Here is a 23,337-nt window from a genome sequence, read left to right on the forward strand (position 1 = left end):
ATAATTTCTTCTGGCTTCTCTAACACACACACAGCAGCAGCAGCATCAGTAGTAGTACTAGTAGTAGTAGTAGTAGTAGTAGTAGTGGGGGGAGGGGTTAGAGAGATGGATCAGCAGTTATGAACACTGACTGTGCTGGGTGGTGCTGTCCCTGCACTTGAGAGGCAGAAGCAGGTGGATCTTTGTGAGTTTGAGGCTAGCCCAGTCTATATAGAGAGCAAGTTCCAGGACAGCCAGAGCTGTTACACAAAGAAACCCTGTCTCAAAAAAAAAAAAAAACAAAAAACAAACAAAAACACGGACTGCTCTTCCAGAGGGCCCTGTTTCAATTCCGAGAATCCACATGGTGGCTCACAACTGTCTGTAACTCCAGTTCCAGGGGACCTGACACCCTCACACAGGCACATATGCAGGCAGAACACCAATGCATGTAAATTTAAATAATTAATAATACAATGATACAATAAAACCTTTTTTGGTTTTGTTGTTGCTTTTCAAGACAGGGGTTCTCTGTGTATCCCTGGCTGTCCAGGAAACTCACTTGAGATCCACCTGCCTCTGCCTCCCAAGTGCTATGGTTAAAGTCATGTGCCACCACACCCAGAGTAATAAATCTTTTTAAAAGAGAAAAAAAAAGTGTGCCAGCAACAAAGGCTTAATATTATGGGCCAAAAAAAATGTTCCCCCATCTCTCTTCCTTTGAAGTTAATCTCACCAATTTAAACAAATATGTTGCTGCGAGGCTGAGTTTTAATACAGGACATGAAACTGGCCTTTCAGAGTTTGGACCTCGTTGAGCTCCTGACAACGACGCTATGACTGCATAACCTATCAACAAAGGGAATTCAGATGATAATAAATGGATATAATTGCTTCAATTAGTATCCAGATCCATGGACCATCATCATCATCAGGTTTCTAGGAAACCAATGAGCTGTTTCACAAGCCAGAGCAGGATTTTAGACATTCAGTGAATGCCCTCACAACTTAGTCACCAGACTTCCAACAAGACAAGGAACCTATCAAAGCAATATTGAAGACAAACAAGCAACCTTTCCCCCACGGGTCCAGAGAAGAGGAAAAACACATCTCCAGGCTTGAGGAAATGATTGACAATGCATATTCAGAGAAAAGATGGGAAAGCCATTAACACCACAAAGAAGCCTCTACTTTCTCTGAGGGCTGGGGAATTTACACAAGTGACAGGAACACAAACAGCCTCCACAGGTGCCCACCACCTGTGCACAGTAGTCACTTTCTCCAGAAGCCTCCACCACTGCAGGTGCAAGGCATGCATGCTTCTTCAGCCTGGAGTCTGCTTTACAAACAGAATCCACGCATACCACAGCTGCAAAGGTTTCCCAGTGCTGCTATATTTTTTGTTTTGTTTAGCAAAAGTAGAGAGTTTTCCAATCTCCAGATGGGAAAAGAGTAAGCCAAATTTTTCCTTCTACACTAAGCCCCACAGAAAGGTTTCTGAAAGGAAAAAATAAAATGCTTTGCGTAAGAGGTGGGCAAGCAGCTCGGTTAAGTGGCTCACACTGCCTGTCAATCCCAGCACTCGGGGCAGAGGCAGGTGGAACTCTGTGAGTTCGAGGCCAGCCTGGCTAGAAAGTGAGTTCTAAGACACTAGAGTTGTTACACAGAGAAACTCTGTCTCAAAAAACAACAACAACAAAAGGTGAATAAATAGGAGTCCAGGGAGATGGCTGGTGTGTAACGTCTTACTGTGCGGGCATGAAGGCCTGAGCACTCACATAAAAGTTTAAGCATAGCTGCCCATCTCCTTTGCTCCAGTGCTCGGGTTCCTCTTGTGAGCAAATACGGGGTGCGGGTGGGGGAGAGGCTAGCTGACCAGCCAGTCTAGCCAAAACTGTGAGCTCTAGGTTCAGCGAGAAACCCTGTCTCAAAAAAAAAAAAAAAACATAAGGTGGATAGATAGGATTGCAGAGATGGTTCAGCAGTTAAGAGCATGGACTGGGATTCCAGAGGATCTGGGTTCAATCCCCAGCACCTACAAGGCAGCTCACAGTTCTCTGTGACTCCAGTTCTGGGAAATCTGACAGATGTACACGCAGGTGAAACATCAATGCACATAAGACAAAAATGAAATCATTAAAAGCATAGAGAATGCAAGGGAAGAGGCTAATCTTCATGTAGTCAACCTCTGGCCTTCACATGTAACCACTCCAGGAAGTGTATCTAGACACATAGGTAACACAGAGTCATCCACCACCACACATTCTCTCTCTCTCTCTCTCTCTCTCTCTCTCTCTCTCTCTCTCTCTCTCTCTCTCTCTCTCTCTCTCTCTCTGTCTCTCTCTCTCTCTCTCACACACACACACATGCACACTTCTGAATTTATCTCCTAGGTAATTATAAGGACCTGTATATTGGGGCTGGAGAGATGGCTCAGAGGTTAAGAGCACTGCCTGCTCTTCCAGAGGTCCTGAGTTCAATTCCCAGCAACCAGATGGTGGCTCACAACCATCTGTAATGAGATCTGGTGCCCACTTCTGGCCTGCAGGGATACATGCAGGCAGAACACTGTATTCATAATAAATTAATAAATAAATAAATCTTTAAAAAAAAAAAAGAACCTGTATAGCCGGGCATGGGTGGCGCATACCTTTAATCCCAAAATCCCAGCACTCGGGAGGCAGAGGCCTGATCTCTGTGAGTTCGAGGCCAGCCTGGTCTACCGAGCGAGTTTCTGGACAGGTTCCAAAACAATAACAATACAGAGAAACCCTGACTCGAAAAACCAAAAAGAACCTGAATAATAAGCAAGAACTTCCTTATGCTTAGCTGTACATGAAAACACTAAATCACAGGTGAGAAGAGCAGGTGACATCATCATGCTAAGAGGTATCAGGCAGTGCGGTAAAGACAGCAGAAGGTGGGCACACAGGAAACACAGGAGGGAGAAAATGTGCATGGCAGCCCCCGCACTCCCCCCCCCAGATAAAAGCAGGAACCCGTGCTCATTGCTAGGATGAAATGATGAAGTGAGATATTATCTGTGTGCAGTGGTCTGGCACAGCAAGTGTGTGTGTGTGTGTGTGTGCGCGCGCGTGCGTGCGCGCATGTGTCATCCCATAAGAAATGGCTGCCCTGCCATGGTGTTGGTAAGGGTTATTGGAACCTCCTGAACAGGGATCCCCATCTGTCCCTGCACCTCTAACTGCACTACCCTGAGGTAACAAGGGTTGGGGCTCCTGGCTGTCCCATTATCTAGATCAAGCCAGTGTCAGCTTCCTCTGACCTAAGAATCTTAAAATTTAGAGAAAGTGCTACCTTTTTCATAACGCAGGTTAAGTTGTTTCTTTCTTTGCTTTTCAAGACAGGGTTTTTCTCGGAGACTGTCCTGAAACTCCCATCTATAGATCAGGCTGTCCTTGAACTCACAGAGATCCGCCTGACTCTGCCTCCCAAGAGCTAGGATTAAAGGCGTGCGCCACCACCGCCTGGAAATTTATTCTTGAGGCAAGGTCTTGCCATGTAGCCCTGGCTAGCCTGGAACTCATTATGTAGATCAATCTGACCTAGAATCTACCTCTGGTTTTTGAGTACTGGCATGAACCACTACGCTATTTATAACTGTTCGTGTGTGTGCACGCGCGCGCACGTGTGTCTGTGTGTGTGTGTGTCTGTGTGTGTGTGTCTGTGTGTGTGTGTCTGTATGTGTGTGTTTAGGGGTGGTTTTGGTTTTTGTTTTGAGACCAGCCTTTAGCATGTAGCCCTAGCTAGCTGCAACCAGCCAGATGGACCACTCTGGCCTGCCTCTGCCTCCCAAGTGAGCCACTATTTCGGAGCTTTTTTTATCTTAAGACAAGATCTCACTCAATTGTCCAGCCTGACCTTGAATTCACCCTAGAGCCCAAAGCAGGAGTGGGTCCTCCTGCCTCACTCTTCCAAAAGCTAGAGTTACAGGCTTCTGCTTGCTACTGGGCCTCTGCATCATCCACAACAATTTGCAAGCTGCAACCATCAGTGTCTTTAAACATTCGAGTGTGAACAGCCCACAGAGTTTTCTAGACTTGAGGCACAAGAGCTGTGTCAGCTTTGAAACAGTGAAAGGCTGACATAAACCCCAGGCCAGTCATCACCTCCCTTTATTTTTGGGTCCCATGCCTAACTAAGGTGTTTACAAGTCAGTATTTATCACCTTCCTCGGAGATATTTTTACACCATCTTGTTGCTTTCCCGTGAAAGAGGAGACAAAGGAGAAGGCCCAGGCCTGTTCCTTTTGAGTGGCTGCAATTCAAGAGAGAAAACTGCAGTAGCATTTTTTGGTTTTTGGTTTTTGGTTTTTTTTTACAAACTGCAACATTTAAAATTTCTTCCATGTCAGTGGTAAAGGGGGAGGGGAAAGGCTTACTTCTGAAAATAACTCTCTTTCATAGAACATCAGGGTTAGTTTCTGAGTGGCACGTTTTAAAACATTTAATCAGTAATCTGAATGTATGTCAACACCTTCTGGTGGTGTGCTATGAAATAGGAACCTTGTCAACAGCAACAGAAAAAGGTGACACACTTGGGACCCAGAGCCTTTATGCCGACATGCAGTAATAATATAATTTTAAAATTTATCATCTGTTTAGCTGCAAGCAACAATTAATCTTTCTGACAATTTGTACAATGCTCTAAATAACACCTGGGAGGAGAAACCCCCACGCTCTAATTTTTACTTTCGTCATCTTCCCAGGGTTTTTAGCTACAGGCTGCCTACAAAGCCACACGCAATAAATTTCATGATTAGGATTAAAATGTTGGCAAAGAAAAAGAGAGGGAAAACAAACAAACAAAAAGATTTCCCGTGTCACTGACTGTCCCTTCTTGCCTCGGCTAATAACATTACTTAACAGGGGACTGTAAGCGGGAGCGTGTCCCTGGGGAAATACGAGCCTCGGAGGGTTCATTTCTGTCATGTCAAATGACATTCTATTCCCAAAGCATTTAACCTATGACTTCGTGTAACTACTTCTCGCTCGGATGTGACTCTGATGAGGCCCCAGAAATGTCACCAATCCCTCAACCGGCAAATCCATCAAGGCAATCAACAAGGGCCATCTAACCTGATGATTTCTAAAAGCACCAAAGGACACGCGTGATTCAAATGTCCGGGACCATGGGACGGCATGTATGTTGTAAGGATCTGTGTGCGTCATGTGTCCTGCGAGATTTCCTGAGATCTGGTTTTAGGCCACATTTGTGTGTGTGTGTGTGTGTGTGTGTGTGTGTGTGTGTGTGTGTGTGTGTGCCTGTCTGTCTGTCTGTCTGTCTGTCTATCTAGGTCAGAAGTCTATGTTGGGGGGGGGCTCTCTTCTGTCACTCTCTATCTTCTTTTTTTTGAGACAGGGTCCCTCACTGAGCCTGAAGCTTACCAACTGCGTTGGGCTGAGTGGCCAGAAAAATCACAAGAATCCTCCTGTGTCCACTTCCCCAGCCTCGAGGCTAAGGCACACACACCCCAGGGTCTGGCTTTTATGTGGATACTAAGGATTCACATCCATGCGGCCTGCGCCTTACTTACTCACCGAGTCATCTCTGCAGCCCCTATGTTAAACTTCTCCATCAGTTATCATACAATCAAATGCAGGTGCCATGTACTCCTGGTGACCCCCCCAACCCCTGCTGGCACGTCCTCCTACAGCGGCAGACGGGACAGCAACACACAAGAAGAAATCAGAGACAAATGGCATTCCCAGATAATATTAAACAGGTCAAACAAACAGCAACTCTAACAAGATGGCTACGGCTCAGTTGCTAGTGCGTGCTCTGCACCCATACCTTAAAGCCTTGGGTTCAATCCCCAGCAGCACCAACACTTGGGGTTTAGAGGCAACAGGATCAGAAGTTCAAAGTCATCTTCCGCTGTATAGCCTGAGTGGGCTACATGAAACCCTGTGCCAAAACTAACCAAACCAAAACAACCGAACAACAGCTATCCCCGTTGTCAGCTTCACAACTACCCATCTAAGATTCTAACACACCCACTTGAGAAATGAAACCAGAGGGCTGGGTAGCCACTGAAGGGACTCTCCTGGTTCCAACTGTATTCCCACGTTTTCTAATCACACACACACACACACACACACACACACACACACACTCAACATCAACTAAGACTCAAAAATAATAAAGAAGCCAACAGAACTTAAAAGGGAACCAGTTAGGTAGATCAGTACAAAGATGATCACCACCAAGCCAGAAAACCTGAATTCAGTCCCCAGGACATACATAGTGGCAAAAGAAAACTAACATCCACAAGCTGTCCTCTGACTTGCACAGGTATGCCAAGACATCCAAGTGCATTTGTGTATGTGTGTCAGAGAGAGAGAGAGAGAGAGAGACAGAGACAGAGACAGAGAAATAGTGAGCACATTTAAAAAATTAACGTAATTTATTTTTATTTTACTTTTTGGTAACTCTGGCTGGCCTGGAACTCACAGTGATCACCTGCCTCTGCCTCCTGAGTACTGGGATTAAAGGTGTGTGCTACCACTGGCCAGCCATAAATGTAATTTTTAAAGCGGTGTGTGTGTGTGTGTGTGTGTGTGTGTGTGTGTGTGTGTGTGTGTAATTTCAAAACAGACAAGAGCTTAGCAGAGAGGGGTTGAGAAGCCAGGGAAGGGGTGGTACCCTGGAGAGAAGGCTCAGCCAGTGAAGAAAAGGACCAGAATGGTACAAGTTAGATCCCTAGTGCTGGAGACATGCAGATGGGACCCCTGGGGTTCATTGGTCAGCCAGCCTAGCCTATCTGTGAGTCCCTCCCAGTGAAGTACTCTTAATCAAAAAACAATGGGGGTTGAGAGATGGTAGCTCTTGCAGAGGACCTGGAGTTTGATTCCTAGCAACCACACGGTGGCCTCACAACCATCTGTAACTCCAGGTCCAGGGGGATCCAGTGCCCACTTCTGGCCTCTTCTGGCCCCAGACACACAAGTGGAATGCAGACAGATGTGGAGGTAAAACACCCAATAAAATTAAACTGAAAACAAAACAAACAAACAAAAAACCAAGAAGGCTGTCTCCTGAAGAATAGCATTGAGGTTGGCCTCTGAACTCTACACCAGCGCAGGGGTATCCTCAGGAACATTACACACGTGCACGCGTGTGAGGGGAGGAAACAGAAGGAAGAGAAGTAGGGGAAACACAGATGTCCTTTGCTCACAGAGAGCTCCTCCTTTTCTCCCTCTCCTTTTTGGCTTGAGCCGTCCCTCCAGCCATTTTATTTTATTATTTTATTTTATATTTCGAGACAGAATCTCCCTATGTAGCCCTGGCTGTCTTGGAATTCACTATGTAGACTAGGCTGGCCTCAAACACACAATGATCTCTCTGTCTGTCTCTCTTTTATGAGACAGGGTTTCTCTGTGTAACAGCCCTGGCTGTCCTGGAACTCTGCTTGTAGACCAGGCTGGCCTCAAACTCACAGAGATCGTCATAGGTGCCTCTGCCTCCTGAATGCTGGGATTAAAGGCGTGCTCCGTTAGGCCGTGTGTGTGTGTGTGTGTGTGTGTGTGTGTGTGTGTGTGTGTGTGTGTGTGTGATGTGGCTGTAAATGCAGGTACCCTCAGAGGCTAGAAGAGAGTATAGGATACCCTGGAGTCAGAGTTACAGGCTACTATGAGCTGCCTGAACTGGGTGCTGCGAAGTCAACTCTAGTCCTACTGTAGAAGAGAGGTAGGCGCCGCTAACCACCGAGCCATCTCTCCAGTCTCAGGGTGGTTAGCTGCTGTTGTTTCTGACGCAGGGGCCTCGTGTAGCCCAGAGTAGCCAGGAACTCACTGTGTAGTTGAGGCTGACCATCAGGGTCTGATTCTCCTTCCTCTACAAGCTGGCTTCAAACTCCAGGCATCTTCCTGCCCCAGCCTCTGAGGGCTGAGATTGCAGCGGAGAGACACCACCGATACATATCAACTAGTATCTACACCCAGGGCCTGAGCCAGAGCTCCTCAGCTATCAGGGAAGCATCCCTGGTGCAAAAGAACCACTTCTAAGGAATGTGTGCCTTACAGCGGCTCCTCCCAAGATCTCAGAAAACACCTCCCAGATTGTGCTCCTTGGCTAATGAACGGCACACACCCCAACCCAGGGAAAGGCATGCTGCGTGAGGCTGGCTGGAAACCAAGCACTAAGACAGTCATTCGGAGCAAAGGCTCTGGTGGAGAGGCAGGTGCCTGATTGCCAGATGCCAACTTGCCCTATCACTCTATGGCCAGACACAGACACACTATGTCCCCCTGCGGTGTCTGTTGCACGGCCCAAAGCAGGCTGGCCGAAGGAACAGGAATGCTTTGGTTACGGCTGTACACATGCTCAAAGCTGACACACACAATGTGCTTTTACGTCCTGCTCTCCGTGTCCCAGGTTTCCATGCAGCCGGTCTGTCCGAATTCCTGTGTTGGTTTTTTTTGGAGGGTGGTGAGGGGACCTATGCTGGAGGGAGGAGGGAGTAGCCACCGATGTCATATGAGCTCAATCCTGGCGAAAGCCCTTGAAATGCCTCCTGAGGGAGGAGGGCTGCTGTCCTGATGGGAGCTTACACAGCCATAAACCAGGCATAGCTCCCTTCCAGTTACAGTTTATTACATTCACATTTCTTTTGTGCTGGCTGCTGGAGGGAACCTATTGTAAATTTGGGCAATTACAACTTTTGTCCCATCTGTCCCTCCCCTCCTCAGAACTGGAACATCAAAAGGTAGCCAGTTCAGTCTAGAGGTTGACTTTAGCTGTTAAACCCAACCTGAGACACACAGGTTGAAGTGGCAGGCTCCAACAGAAAGGGACTAAAATAAATCAGAAAGACGCCGACCTTGCCTTCTGAGAGTCTTAAGATAATCTTCCTTAAACCTCCTGTATGACATAGCCAAGCCAAAGCCTGGCTAGATGTTTCTGCATCCCAATGCCCAAATCCCTGCAGACAGAGACTGGGAGCCCCAAGTGCCGGGGTTTCCCTAGGCCCTGCCTCTGCTTAAAATAACAAGAGCACATCTGTGTAAACTAGAGCAGGTGAGAAGTCTGTTATGGAAGCAATGGACCAGGATCCTAGTGAAGGCCGCAGAGGATAAGTAGACCCCAGCTGGGAGGTTTGATGGACAGGTTGGAGCCTAGAGCATCTCTCTCCATGCGCCCACAAGCAAGAAAAACACCAGTGAACATATGTACACACTGCTGGTGGTTCCGAGGCTAAGAAGACACTGGGCAGGTCATTTCTATACCCTACAATTCTCTGCGGGCCCTCGTGGGTGGAGGCTGGACCAAACAAGAACAGATAGAAACTATTTCATAAGCACTTTTTTATAATATGGGCACATACTGCCCCTCAGCCCTCAAAATGTCAAAGACAGAGTGATCACATGACCTGTAAATCCTCCCCCCTCTTACTAAGAAAAGAGAAAATGCAGTATAAACAAAAATGATGCATTGGTCAGGTGGTGGTGGTGTACACCTTTAACCCCAGCACTCGGGAGGCAGAAGGCAGGCTGATCTCTGTGAGTTCAAAGCTAGTCTGGTCTACAGAGCAAGTTCCAGGACAGCCAGGGCTCAAAAAACCAAACAGCAAGCAAGCAAACAAACCAAAAACCATGATTCTAAGTGTTCAAAACAGTCATATTCGAGGTAGCCAAAAAGTGAAAGTAATCCAAATACCCATCGCTGGATGGATGGATGGATGGATGGATGGATGGATGGATGGATGGATGGACAAAATGAAGATGCTGTTCTTACAAGGGAACACCATAAAGAGGAGACAATTATAAAAATAGATGGCACTAGATTCAGTACACAGGTGACTTCCAAAGACATTACGGAAAGTGAAGGTTGAGAGATGGCTCATTGGGTCACAGCCCTTGATACATGAGCATGAGGACCTGAGCTCTATGTCTGGACCCCAGCAACCACGGGAAAAGGTGGGTACGGCTATACACATGTCCATTACTTGAAAACTATGGGCAGACAGAGGCAGGAGGATTGCTGAGCCTTGCTGACGACTAGCCTAGATCTAGATTTAGTAAGAGACCCCAACTCAAAAGAATAAGTTAGAGAATGATAGAGCCTCCTGAGGTCCTCCTCTGCCCTTAACATGCACATAGGTATGTGCATCCACATATACACATGTGAATGTAACGTGTGTGTGTGTGTGTGTGTGTGTGTGTACAAAGATTTTATGCTAAGTGGAAGAAGCCAGACCTGAAAGGCCTGGGCTACCAAAAGAAACAGAAACAACATAATATAGTCTCTAACCCCCTCATGTAGCCCAGGCTAGCCTCAAACTCCCTGTGTAGCTGGGGCTGGTTCCGAACATTGCATTCCCCTTGCCTCAACCTCAAAGTACTGGTATTATAGACATATGCCAGGTTGTCACACTAGTGCATTGGAGACAACAGAAAGGAAAGAACAAGTCCCTGCATGTGGCACTCGCTTTCCTGTCTCCTGGCTCTGAGTTTTCACCGTCTGGAACAAGCAGGACCTGAAGCACCCAGGCCTAGGAGCTCTGTGAAGCAGGGTTTCCAAGTCTTCAGGATCCTACCACGTCAGCCGTCATGTTGGCCAAGCAAGCACTGTGATGTTTCAACCCTGCATTGTGTATATCTGTTACAATGTAATATAGAGTTCCCGTCATGTTGGCCAAGCAAGTACTGTGATGTTTCAACCCTGCATTGTGTATATCTGTTACATTGTAATATAGAGTTGGAGACTTTTGTCTCTTTTCCTGCAGCCAGCAAACACCCACCCGGTGGCTGGGGAAGGAAGTTGCAATTTGCTTTTAAGGTATCTATAGTCTAATTAATTCTCCGGCTTCCCTATTGTAACATCAGGTGGTGGCAAGGTTACATTGAAACAAACACAAGCATGCAAGTATCAATTTATTTAAGATTAAAATTGGCCAAAGGGTGGCAATTCTATCTAGGTTATCTAATACGCCATCATAGGAAGGACTGTCTTTGGAGTCCTGTGATGCTGGGTTTTTTTTTTTTTAGTGTGACAGAACCTTGGTGAGTTTATCCCAAGGAGCTGAGGTGCCAGAAGATGGATGGCCACCAAAGCCGCCACAAGCCTGTGGCTTTGAATTCATTGTCACATACCCAAGAGTAGGGAAACGTGGCCAAGGAATGAGATGATTGAGCATAGGTTAATTAAGGAAACATGAGAAAGAACTTCCTGGAGTAAAGAGGGGCTCCGAAGAAGGAATACTGCCATGTTGCTGGGCCCAGCAGTCTTAAGGGCCTTGTAGAAATTAGGTAGAGATGAGGTCATGGCTTATTGGGAATGGCACAGGCCAAGCCAATTAAAAATCTACACAACCCAGTGTGTACTCCCCTAGTCCAATCAGAGGAGTGATCTAATGATCATGAGGGGTGCTCATTAGACTGTAAGTTCCTTAAAAGCAAATTGGGACTTCCTATCCCAGATACTTGGTGGATCCTTTCTGTGTGGCAGATCTAGGAAAAGAGAGAAAAATCTCCATCATTCCATATCACCGAGTATATCAGGCAATTCATGCAGTCAGAGCAGCGGCCACACTATCCACCATGAGCTGTACCATGACTGCCTAAGGCAAGCTTACCCGCTTGCTTCATCTTTCATTAAGGTAAAATAATTTCATTATTTCCATATGTATGAGTATTTTGCCTACATTATATCTGGACAGCACGTGAATGTAGGCTGGAAAAGGGTGTTGGATCCTCTGGGACTATAGATACAGAGAGCTGTGAGCCTCCACGTGGGTGCTGGGAACCGAACCTGGATCCTCTGCAAGCACAACCAGTGTGCTCAACTGCTGAGTCATCTCTCCAGCGGCTCATACAAAGGTATTTTTGAATGAAGCACTAAGGTTCCTTTGAATAATCCCCTACAGAGGGACTGGAAAGTTAGCTCAATGATTCAGAACACCCGTTTGCTCTTGCAGAGCACCTGAGTTCAATGCCCAGCACCCACATGGTGGCCAACAACCACCTGTAACTCCATGGGCACCTGGCACACATCCATCCATACGTGCACACAAAACATTTATATACTTTTCATATAAAAAAATCAACAACAGAGACATAACGGGAGAGTCATTTTGATCAGATCCCTCCCCCCCAAGAAAATTAGAGTTTCTATAGAACCAGTTTGTGCCTGAAAATTGGTCTATGCAGTTTACTTACAAGTCTAGGGCAACTTAAACACTCATTAAGAAACAGCCAGGGGGTAATACCTTTATTCCTCGAGGCAGAGGTGGAAGCCAGAGGCCAGCCTGGTTTGTGCAGTGATTTCCAGGCTAGTCAGGGCTCCCAATATAGTGAGGCCCTGTGTTTAAAAAGTAAACAAATCATGCCTTAGGTCACAAAAACAAGATACAGCCCCTTTAAACTCGAGTGTTACCAAACACCCCTGCCTATCAGCCACACGTATCTCAGGAGGGAGAGAGGCTAGAGGAGGCTACCATTTTGGGATTCTGGAGGGGCAGCAAGATCAGGTCAGCCACTCAAAGCAAGTGATCGGAGAGTTCATCAGGAGAGATAGTAGCTCTGAAAGTGCCTATTAACCCACGCCTTTCAGCACGTCCTCTCTAGTACCCTGCTGCCCCTAACCAAACAAAACCCTGTAGAGCAGCAGCCTTTGTTCAGGAAGAAGGTTGACAGCTACTTGCCCGGAATGGGTTTTTTTGTTGTTGTTGTTTGTTTGTTTGTTATTCAAATAACTTTTTCTCCCTGCCAAAAACGGAAAGGGGAAAATGACAGAAGTATGTGATTAATGATTTTTTTTAATAAAAGAGACCCTGTGTTGAATTGTAAAGTGGGGATTGAAAAGACACCCACTGGATTAAAAACCAGATTTTCATATGCAAGTCTGATATGAGTTCTTTCAAAAAAAAAACAGTTGCACTAGGGGAATCCAAATTAAGTGACAGGACTGTTTGTCTCAATATCCTGGAAGACTAGTCAGGAGGTTCTGGAGCATTCTCAAATCACTGGCATCTAGAACTGGACATTGAGCCCACCACATGGTGGTCAGGGTTAGTCACCGCACCCTTCCCTGCCTCACAAGCTGTGTGATATTAGGAAGAGTTCTAAAATACTTAAAGGCCCCATGCTACAGGTGGGAACACCGCTCACTGAGGGAAGGGCAGAAACACAGAAACAAAGGAAACGGGAGAGAAAGAGAGAAAACAAACTTTTTTTAATGCTCCCTTTAATCAGCTCTTAAAGCAAAGCCAGAAGCTGGGAAATATTCCCTGTACTCCTACTCCGTGGTTCTCACCCTTCCCAAAAGTTTCGGCCAGCCCCATAGTACATTGCTCTTGTGGTGGTGGTTGCTACTTTGTAACTGTAATTTTCCTACTGTTACGAATAGTAACGAAAGTATCAAGAGTTTTCCGATGGTCTTAGGCGACCCCTGTGAAAGGATCATTTAGCCTTCCCAGAGGGTAGTGACCCACAGATTGAGAACCACTGCTGTAAATAAATGGCCAAGAGAATTCTGGTAATTTAGGTGATCAGAACACCAAGAGGCTTGCCTGGTACCAACAGGCAATAGATTTAACAACAACAACAAAAAAGGTGGCGTCAAAGGACCAAAACTCAGGCCAGCATCCATTGCATAATAAGAGATGTGGGTAAAACTTTTCACTGGGGTTGGAGGAGGAGGAGTCTGGGGACAAACCGGAGAGATAAAATGCTACTTAACACAACAATGTGCATAGCATTTAGGCCACATGCAAATTCCCTCCACAGAGCTTTCCAATGGAATGCAATTTACTACTCGGAGGATGTAACCTTTTGAATCCAGAGAGCTAATTAATAAAACAGTCTAAAAAGAATGCAGAGTTAATCACCATCCTCCTCCTGGGCTATTTCGACTATGCTCTTTACCTCTCTCTGTTAAACAAAATCTCAGATGTTGTTGCAACATTCAAGGGTCCCCTACTACCTTTAACCAGAGGCAAGCTTGACAGTTAAGCTAAGAAGGCCGAAGGCTGCTCTTGGGGCCCTGCTCTGTGACCAGCAGGCATCTCAACTGTAAAAACGTGGAGCCAGGTCCCATTGCAATTATTCGAAAGTTGCAATCCCGGCGACGATCTTTACGAATCTCACTCTGGTTTGCTGATACTATTGGGCAAATGGAATTTGAACCATCAGACGAGTTTAGATGTTCCACTTGCTTTCTGACTTTTGTCTTCCCCTGAGCGTGTCTGAGCTAGATTAGTTTTTTGTGTGTCTCACTGATAACATGAGAGATGGGAGCTGGGTTAATTCCTTTAGGACAACCTGTTAATTATTCCCAGGAAATATCCAAACTGTCCTGCGTGCGGTGTACCTACAGTCACCCTCAGTTGTCTCCCATGCCCTCTTTGGAACCTACGTTCAAACTCAGAATAATCTAGATCCATGTTCGGTAACAAGACTTAAGATGTCAAAGGCACTTTTCAGAGACCTTGGTGTGGGAGCCTGTGTGAGTCTGACTCAGCCCTGAGCACCCCTTCCTAGAACCCCACATTACAGCCACCGTGTATCTTCTGAAGGAGGGAGCAATGATGCTCAGGGTAAGGTGGCTGACTCTATGGAGACTCCCTGAAAGCTCAGTGGGCAGACCCAGAAAGGGCGGGTCACCTGGACCCGAGAGAGTTCTAGAAAGGGCGGGTCACCTGGGCCTGAGACCTAGAAAGGGCGGGTCTCACCCAGGTTATCATGAATGATGGTGTTGAGCAATTGTGGAAAAGCAGTTCATCCTCCAAAATTCAACTGCCAAAACATCCACAAGAGTGTGGTGTAGCCCCTCAACAGCCTTTGCCTTTCTGACTTCACAAACTGCCTGGAAGGGCCTAACTGGCCAGGATGTGCATGCATCCCTTCCTCCTCTTCAGGCCACCACTTTCTCCTTCCTGGCTCCCTTGCTTTTCTTAAAGCAATGCCAAGTTTGTATACCAGGGCGGGGGGGGGGAGAGAACTAAAGAAAAGCCAAGTGAGTGTTGTCATTAGCAAATGCAAATATGCTAATTCAGATAAAAATATAATCCACCAAGTCCAACTTGTCATATGCAAAATAATTTTAATGACATATCTGAAAAGTGTCAGCGCGTTATGCTGCCAAGAAGGCAATGCATTTAAGGCAAGCTTACAAAGTATATGGAATCACACAGACTGTAATACCCTGTGACTATCTTAATTTTTAAAATTCAGTTTACAAATATATACCAATATTTTTCTCACTTTTAATCACTCCCCTACTGTTTCAGCATAAGAGTTAAAATAACCTAAACAGCGTCTTGAAACACACTCAGCAAGTCTGCTACATGGATCTGGGAAACGACAACAACCACCAAAAAAATTTTTTTGAAGAAAAACAATTGTTCAAAAATCATGTGAAATAGTGTGAGACATAGTTTCTAGGTTCTAGGGACTGATCATTTTTCCTGGGAATTTTTTTTTACTTTAAAGCAACTCTAAATGAAAACGCTTATAATTAAGGGGAAGACCGTCGCTTCAAACAGATTGGCTCTCTTTAACAAGCGTCTCTCCTAGCTACTCAGATATGCTATATTTCCTAATTATCACCTTTTAAGGGCCATCTGGGCCCATTCCTCCCCACCAGGGGGCAATTCCATTTGCATTGTTCCCGGGCTTAGTCATGATCAAGCAGTCTGGTGGTAAAGTTCATTAGAAATGAGAACAGACGCATTCAACCCAACACAGTAAACCAGGTATCGGATCCTCGGGTGCCCGCCGGAGAGATGAGAAACACGCCATCCGAGTTCCCACAGAACCAGCAAGTCTTCACGGCACATTTTTATCCAATTGCTTCAAGAAAACATTCAGCCTGGTCCCTGACCAGGTATGTAATAATGAAAACTTGATTAAGCCTCCTCACACGGCAAAAAAAAAAAAAAAAAGAAAAGAAAAAAATCTCAATTACGGCAACACAACTAGAGTCCCTTATGTCTTTCGGTTGAAAAGTCTATTAAAACCCCTTTAATGGTTTCCCTCATTTAGACCACCATTCACAAGCAGTATACTACTTCCTGTAGAGAACACACAAGAATTATCCTAATTGTTATTCTCTGCCAAGCGAATGCACATTGCCGGAAGAAGCGTGCGTGTAGGATGCTGACCGACTATGAGTTTCAAACAGATTCATCCCCCGTTGTCTTTTGGGCAGGGTCCCCTATCCCCACAGGTCCGAAAACTCTCGTGCTTTTGTGTGCCAAAGTTTACTCTCTGCCCACAGACGAGCAGGCCAGTGCTGGCCAGCGCCGGCAGCTGCTCCACCATAGAGCTCATTGTAAAAAAAAACAAAAAAACAAAACAAAACAAAAAAACTGCTAATTCAGGGCAGACCCGTGGAAGGTTCCCGCTTCCCTCCAAAGGTCTGACACATAAAACTCAGGAAATCGTTACCTGCCTGCCTCATCTTGCAGTTTCTGCGCCTGGCTTGCAAAGGCCATCTTAATCCTCGATGCCAGCCTCGGGAGATGGAGGAAGCTGGGCCCCCTGCTGAGTGCCACAGCCTCTTCAGCTACACCTTAGTCTTGCAAATGACGACAGCTGCAGAGGGGCCCTAATCTATGCAAGTCAGGTGTAGCCCCGGGCTCTCCACCAGTGACCCTTTGGAGCTATTAGGGCTGGCAAGTTAAGGAGTTACTGTTCCAAAAAGAACTATTCTTAGCCCCTCGTTAACCGAGGTCACTAATCTTTTAGGGGAACAACCGCTTCCCTCCTGTTTGTACCTTGATTCTCTCCCGGGCCCTTCAGAAATTCCTTGACTTGTGTCATCCTGACCCAGCTGGGAGTCAGTCGGTCGGCAGGAGCTCGTTCCCAACCGGCTCTACTCATTTGGTGCCATGTGGGTGGGGGAAAAATGGTTCTATGGAATGTTCGTCTATGCTTTAAAAACTTAGTCCTGGGGGCCCGAAAGAGGGCTCGGCAGAGGACCAGACTCTGTTCCCAGCACCCAACGTGACGGGAACTCCAATTTTAGGGGACCCATCTTCTGGCTCCCGACAGCACTAGGTACACAGATGCATATATGCAAAACACCCATCCACAAACAAAAATTGCATTTTGTTTTTATTTTTAAGATTATAATTCACAAATAAAAAATTCAAGTTTTTTTTATAGTTTAATCACAAGTGTGTGTGTTTTCTTTAAATTTTAATCTGTGTGTCGTTGTTTGCCTACATGAGGTCCTGTGAAAGACCACCCAGTGTTCTTAGCTGATCTAGGCCCCTTTTTAAAAGTTTTTGTTTGCACCAGGTGTTGGTGGTGCACGTCCTTAATCCCAGCACTCGGGAGGCAAAGGCAGGTGGATCTCTGTGAGTTCGAGGCCAGCCTGGTCTACAGAGCACGTTCCAGGACAGCCTCCAAAGCAGTGCAGAGAAACCCTGTCTCGAAAAGCCAAAAATAAAATAAAATAAAATAAAAAGTTTCTGTTTGCTTGTTTGTCTAAAGGTAAAATAAACCCTTACCCTAAAAATCTGCTCTACCAATGTTACTAACGGTTTCAGAAGAAAGCTGTCTACAGGTGTTCCTAAGATGTTCGCAACCTGTGGGTCTCAACCCCTTTTGGGAGTCACATATCAGATACCCTGCATATCAGATATACACTCATGATTTATAACAGTAGCAAAAATACTGTTAAGAAGTAGCAACGAAATAATTGTATGGTTGGAGGTGGGTCACCACAACATGAGGAACTTTACCAAAGGTCACAGCATTAGGAAGGTTGAGGACCACTTAGGACCTAAGAGTTAATGAACAAAAAATGAGCCAGAACCACTTAGTGGATGAATGTGTAGCAAACACCACACTACAGAAACTGAGCCAACAATAATTAACTCAAGCCTAAGTCCTTCTCAGTCTCTCAGGCCCTCTTTCTCTGAACGTGAAAAAAAGCAAATTTATCTACGGCCAAGGTTGGTGTCCCCCAAAGCTCTATGGAAGCATACCTCCAAGATGACTGCCCAGATAGAGACTGTGCCGGTCGCTAAGGTCATGAGCTGGGTCCGGTAACTGGACCTGGGTGGCTTGTTTGTGCAATCTCTACTTGTGTAGATTTCCAAGGCAGTTCAAGTGCTTTAAGAACTCAGAATTTGCCAGGCATTGGTGGTGCACACCTTTAGTCCCAGCGCTTAGGGAGACAGAGGCAGGTGAATCTCTGTGAGTTCGAGACCAGCCTGGTCTACAAGAGTTAGCTCCAGGACAGCCTTCAAAGCCACAGAGAAACCCTGTCTCGAAAAACAACAACAACAACAACAACAACAACAAAAAAAAACCCCTCAGAATTTAGCTAGGTGTGGTGGCAAGTACCTCTAATTCCCAGCAGAAGCAGGCAGATCTCTGTGAGTTCAGGGCCACCCTGGTCTACAGAGCAAGCTCCGGGACAGCCAGGGCTCTTAGAGAAACACCATCTCAGAAAATCAAAACACAAACAAAACCAAACCTGAGAACTTCCTCACTGTGGCAATGGAAGGAAGGTCTCCCCCAGCCCTTTCCTGGATGACCCTCATATGTAAAAAGGGAAGAAGGATAAAGAACCCTGAAGTCAGACATGACCTGACTCTTCTCATGTACTCTACGACAGCACTGATGCCATCCTAACCATGGAGATGTGGGAAAGCACTGTGTGCAAGGGGCTTGCCTTCTAGGGAATTGATACCTTCTCTTGTGTACGGGGAAGACCCCATTCTCCCCACCTGAAGGAATGGAGATTTGCCCTTAGGTTGCTATGAGTCATCTACGTGTTTCTACGGAGGCCACCGGAAACCCAGAATCTTTCTGTACAGTGAGAGTCTGTCATTTACCTGTCTTCCTTTGCTGCTCAATTTTAAGATACACTTGGGAAAATCTGGAAGTCACTGTGTAATTTTTGAAATAATAAATATTTTCAAACATTTGGGTTTTTCTAAAGGATTATTTTAATTTTTCCCTTAGTTTTTGAAATCTATTTCGTAGTTTTCTGCCTTTTTTACTTTCAGAAAACACATAATAAGCTTTTTGGCCTTTTTCAATTCTTACAGAGCTGTTGAGTTTTTTTTATAAAGTCTAAAATTTGAAACACACATAAAAAAGACTGTAACTGTACCGGCAGCACCGGGCTATACTTCCATACCCATTACTTCTAGCAATTTCACAAGGAGTACATTTTCTTGAGTCGTGTGATGTTTTTAGCAACAAGACTCCCATGGACTTTAATGGAAGTCACACTGCTAAAACTCCATGCCCCACTTTGAAAATTTAAGAGTAATTGCTAAGTCCCCCTTAGAGGGTCATAGAAATATTAAAAACCAAAGTATTTTGCTAAGAACTCCAATTATGCCTGAAGGCTTACATCAGATTTTATAAAATGATTGGTCACATATATAATGTACTCTAATACCGTTTTATTGGCTGGCTGTTTTCTTCATAAAAGAAGGTCTTTGTGAAATGCTCTGAGCAGGGACACGCAATACAGTGAGCTTCAATTCCAGTGTTCATTTAAACCCATAGCTCCATCTTAAAGGAGTGGCAGGCATGAGGAAATAAATGGACTTGGGGACATTTTATCTTGTTATTTGTCATCTGCAAGGGGATCATTTAGTTCCCTGCATCCCCAGGCTGGTAGACTCTCAGAAATACATTAAACCGTGGAATATAACCAATCTGCCCTGGTAGAACAGTCTTCCTGAGAGTCCACCAGCCAGGAAGACTACATAGTCCTCTCCAGTGAGCCAGTGGTAGCCTTGGTCTGACAGTCCCCAACTTGGTAAAACCTTACTTCCTCTCCAGAAGCAAGGAGTTTCCATTAATTCAAAGGGAATCCAGTTTATCTGTTTTATTCATTTATTTTTCTTACTTTGTTTTCTTGAGACAGGGTTTCTCTGTATTGTTTTGGAGCCTGTCCTGGCACTCATTCAGTAGACCAGGCTGGCATCGAATTCACAGAGATCCTCCTGCCTCTGCCTTCCAAATGCTGGGATTAAAGGTGTGTACCTTCCCCCAACCCCCCTTTTAAAAGATTTTCAAACTGACAGAAGCTGCTAGGGCAGAAGGAAAATAAATAAGTAAAACTCCTACATACCCCAGATCCCGATCACTTATCACCCCTGTTGTTCACGCCTCCTGAGACAGTAAATATAAGCCTACCTCTTTTCTGTGGTGGTGGTGGTGGTTGTTGTTTGCTTCGTTTTTGAGACATGCAGCCCAGGCTAGCCTCCAATTCCCAAGATGACTTTGAACTTCTACTCCCCTCTCTCCTGCACTCCCCTGGAGCTCGGCTAACAGGTATGTGTATGTATTGGATGCCAGGCAAGCGCGCTAGCAGCTTAGGTCCTCAGCCACCCCCACTTCTTTCTGGAGGATTTTTGTGTAATAACCTAACTCCTGAAAAAAAAAAATCTTGAAATGTTATAGCTCTGGTCAAAAACGATCGCATAAGAAAACATGAAAACGCTCGGAAAAACTGGAACGACCTTTTCTCTTCCTTTCACAGGCTGGGAGAGAGCGGCGTACAGGATAAGGCACCGTCGACCTCACGAGCAAAGTCTCACGCCTCAACGGGCCACTTGCGCGCCCACGCCAAGGCTGAATGCCAATGGGGCGAAGCTTCCCCAGCCAGTAAGAGAACCCCCAAAAGGTCCTTTCTAAGAGCACAAATCGGCCGGGTGTTGGTGGCGCATGCCTTTAATCCCAGCACTCGGGAGGGAGAGGCAGGTGGATCTCTGTGAGTTAGAGACCAGCCTGCTGGAAAAAAAAACAAAAAGCACAAACTTAACCCTGAGTCTTGGCAGCCACTCAGTGCTTGTGCTAAAGAGCAGGAGGCAGTGGTCCCGAAGAACACACTCTGAACCTACCTGATGGATGGACCATTCCATGATGGAAGATCATTAGTTAAGTCAAGGTCTAGCTTTGGACCTAAGATGAACAAACTTTTCTTTTCTTTCTTTCTTACTTTCTTTTTTTTTTTTTTAATTAGTTTTTCGAGACAGAGTTTCTCTGTGGCTTCGGAGGCTGTCCTGGAACTCGCTCTTGTAGACCAGACTGGTCTCAAACTCACAGAGATCCGCCTGCCTCTGCCTCCTGAGTGCTGGGATTACAGGGTGTGTGCCACCAATGCCGGGCTAAATGTGCTTTTCTATAAGTGCTCACAAACCGAGCTTTTAGATTGGGCATGGCAGGTTTGGCCTATTTATAGAACAGTGTCTCTCAACGATCATGGAAGCCTTGTGTAAAGCTACCATGGATGGATGGATGGATGGATGGATGGATGGATGGATGGATGGGTGGGTGGGTGGGTGGGTGGGTGGGTGGGTGGGTGGGTGGATGGATGGACAACCACAGAGCTGAGGTTCAAACTACAGACAATGCCCACGGTGACAAGCTGTCTACCACTGAACCTCAACTTACCTTTTATAAAGTTGGTCCATCACATAGATTAAGTTCTTTGTCTTTTTAATAATTTATTTTTGTTATTTTATGTGCACAGGTGTTTTGCCTACATGTATGTCTGTGTGAGTGCCTGACCCCCTGGAATTCGAGTTAAAGACAGCTGTGAGCTGCCATGAGGGTGTTGGGAATTGAACCCCGGGTCCTCTGGAAAAGTAGCCAGTGCTCTTAACCTCTGAACCATCTCTCCAGGATTCAATTTTTTTTTCAATCTTACAGGACAGCTCTGCTATCCTCGACTTTCCTACTACATCACAGCCTTTAAACTGGAAGAGGAACCTAGGAAGTGGGGAAAAGTCTCAGGAAAGGGCTGTATCACTACAGCCAGGGAAAGCATCACCTCTTGCTAACTACCTATCATACCTCAGCCTTCCGGGTGCAGTAACTCCCAAGGTGGGACTGGGAATCTGCATTTCCAGCAGAGTCTAGGTCAGGTCCTGTTTTGCCTATGGACAGAACTGCCCATGCTCACACTCTGAGAACCAGTGCCGCTGAGGCCAAGGGTGAGAACATGTGTGTCATTTTGTGACTCTGAAGGAAGACAGTGTTTGCAAAGAACGCTGCCTCTTAGCTGTCCCTGTGGTACAGAGCAGGGAAGTTTGCCAAGTGCCCCCGTGAGAATTAGGAGGAAGTAAGCATGACTCCAGGGGGCAAGGATGAAGGAGAAGGGGACAGAAACATTGCAAAATCCTTTCCAAATAGTCTCCTCGCAGAGGGGGAAAAAAAAGTTAGTGGGCCAACTTTAAAACCTGTAGAAATGTCAGCTGTCTCGTCAGGCCAAATCATGAATGCAAAAGCATTCAACACAAACAGTAAAAAAAAAAATAGACTAAGTACCCTAAATTGTTACAATGACTGCCCCAGAAAATTAGGAAGCCACTTAGGGCTATTTAACGTATGCATACCAGACAACAAAACGGCACAGCTCTGAGATGCTGTTTCTCACACCAGGACCGAGTGGGAAAAAACATTTCCTGGGAGTGGAGTTTAATAATAAGTATCTGGAAATCAGAGACAGCTGTGGAATGTTCTGTGCAATGGCTGGAGGAGTCTACAGACGCGCTTGTCCCCCACTGCCTACCTCCCCACCTCTTGCCCATTTTGGGAAGAGGAGAAATATGGTCCACATAAAGTGGGCTACGGTTGCTCGTTACATGGCGTTTGGACAGATGTGTCATTTGCAGACATAATAGGTCTGAGCTTCGACGCCCCCCTGCACAATTAACTCAGATTGCCATCTGAGGAGCTGTAAGAACGAGTCACCGAGTCACCGGGAAGAGAAAGCAAGCCCCAGCACAGTGGCGCGTGAGTAACACTGGTAAACACAGACACTGAGCTGTCAAGCGAGGAGGACCTCAGCCGCAAACAGGCAAACTGCGAGTATCCCCCACCCCCACCCCCTACCCCACGCATTGTTGGAGAGGAAACCTAAGCTGAAGCACTTCTAGAGGGCCTCACAGTTCAGTTCTCTATTTAGAACTCATGTCCTGGAGAGTTTAATTAGCTATACCGTTTCAGCCAAAAGGCTCTCTACAAAAAAAAAATATATATTTATTTTATTTCATGTGTATGAGTGTTTCGCCTGCATGTTATCTATGCGCACCATGTGTGTGCAGTGCCTGCAGAGGCCAGAAGAGGGCGTCAGATGCCCTGGAAGCGGAGTTGGTTAGAGCCAGTTGCGGGTGGCGGAACCCAGGTCCTCTGTAAAAGCGGCCAAGTGACATTAACCACTAAAGCCATCTCCTCAGCCCCTCTTCTTCTTTTTTTTTTCTTTTGTCCTAATATTTTAAAGATTCGATTACATTGTGTGGGGAGCATATGTGCACGTGACTACAAGGGGTTCTTGGAGGCCAAAGGTGTCAGAGCTGGGGCTGGAGTTGCAGACAGTTGTGCCCCAAGGTCTGGGTGCTGGTGGCGGAAGTCTTCT

The 23,337-nt window shown here is 46.0% G+C and overlaps 1 protein-coding gene across 2 annotated transcripts in view; it reads right to left on the reverse strand.

The window, feature by feature from the left end:
• Positions 1 to 23,337, reverse strand: part of Clybl (citramalyl-CoA lyase) — a 226,801-nt gene that overhangs the window by 138,738 nt on the left and 64,726 nt on the right. The window contains exon 1 of one of the 2 annotated variants that reach the window (XM_040742076.1): positions 16,389 to 16,498. The exons of the other annotated variant lie outside the window; for it this stretch is intronic. Within the exon in view, the coding sequence (XP_040598010.1) occupies positions 16,389 to 16,435 (47 nt within the window). The 5' untranslated portion in view covers positions 16,436 to 16,498. Of the gene's footprint in view, positions 1 to 16,388; positions 16,499 to 23,337 lie in introns of those variants that run through there. 2 annotated transcript variants of the gene reach the window in all.

Source organism: Mesocricetus auratus, unplaced genomic scaffold (assembly GCF_017639785.1).
Source record: "Mesocricetus auratus isolate SY011 unplaced genomic scaffold, BCM_Maur_2.0 Super-Scaffold_2245, whole genome shotgun sequence".
In the NCBI taxonomy this organism is placed as follows: Eukaryota; Metazoa; Chordata; class Mammalia; order Rodentia; family Cricetidae; genus Mesocricetus; species Mesocricetus auratus.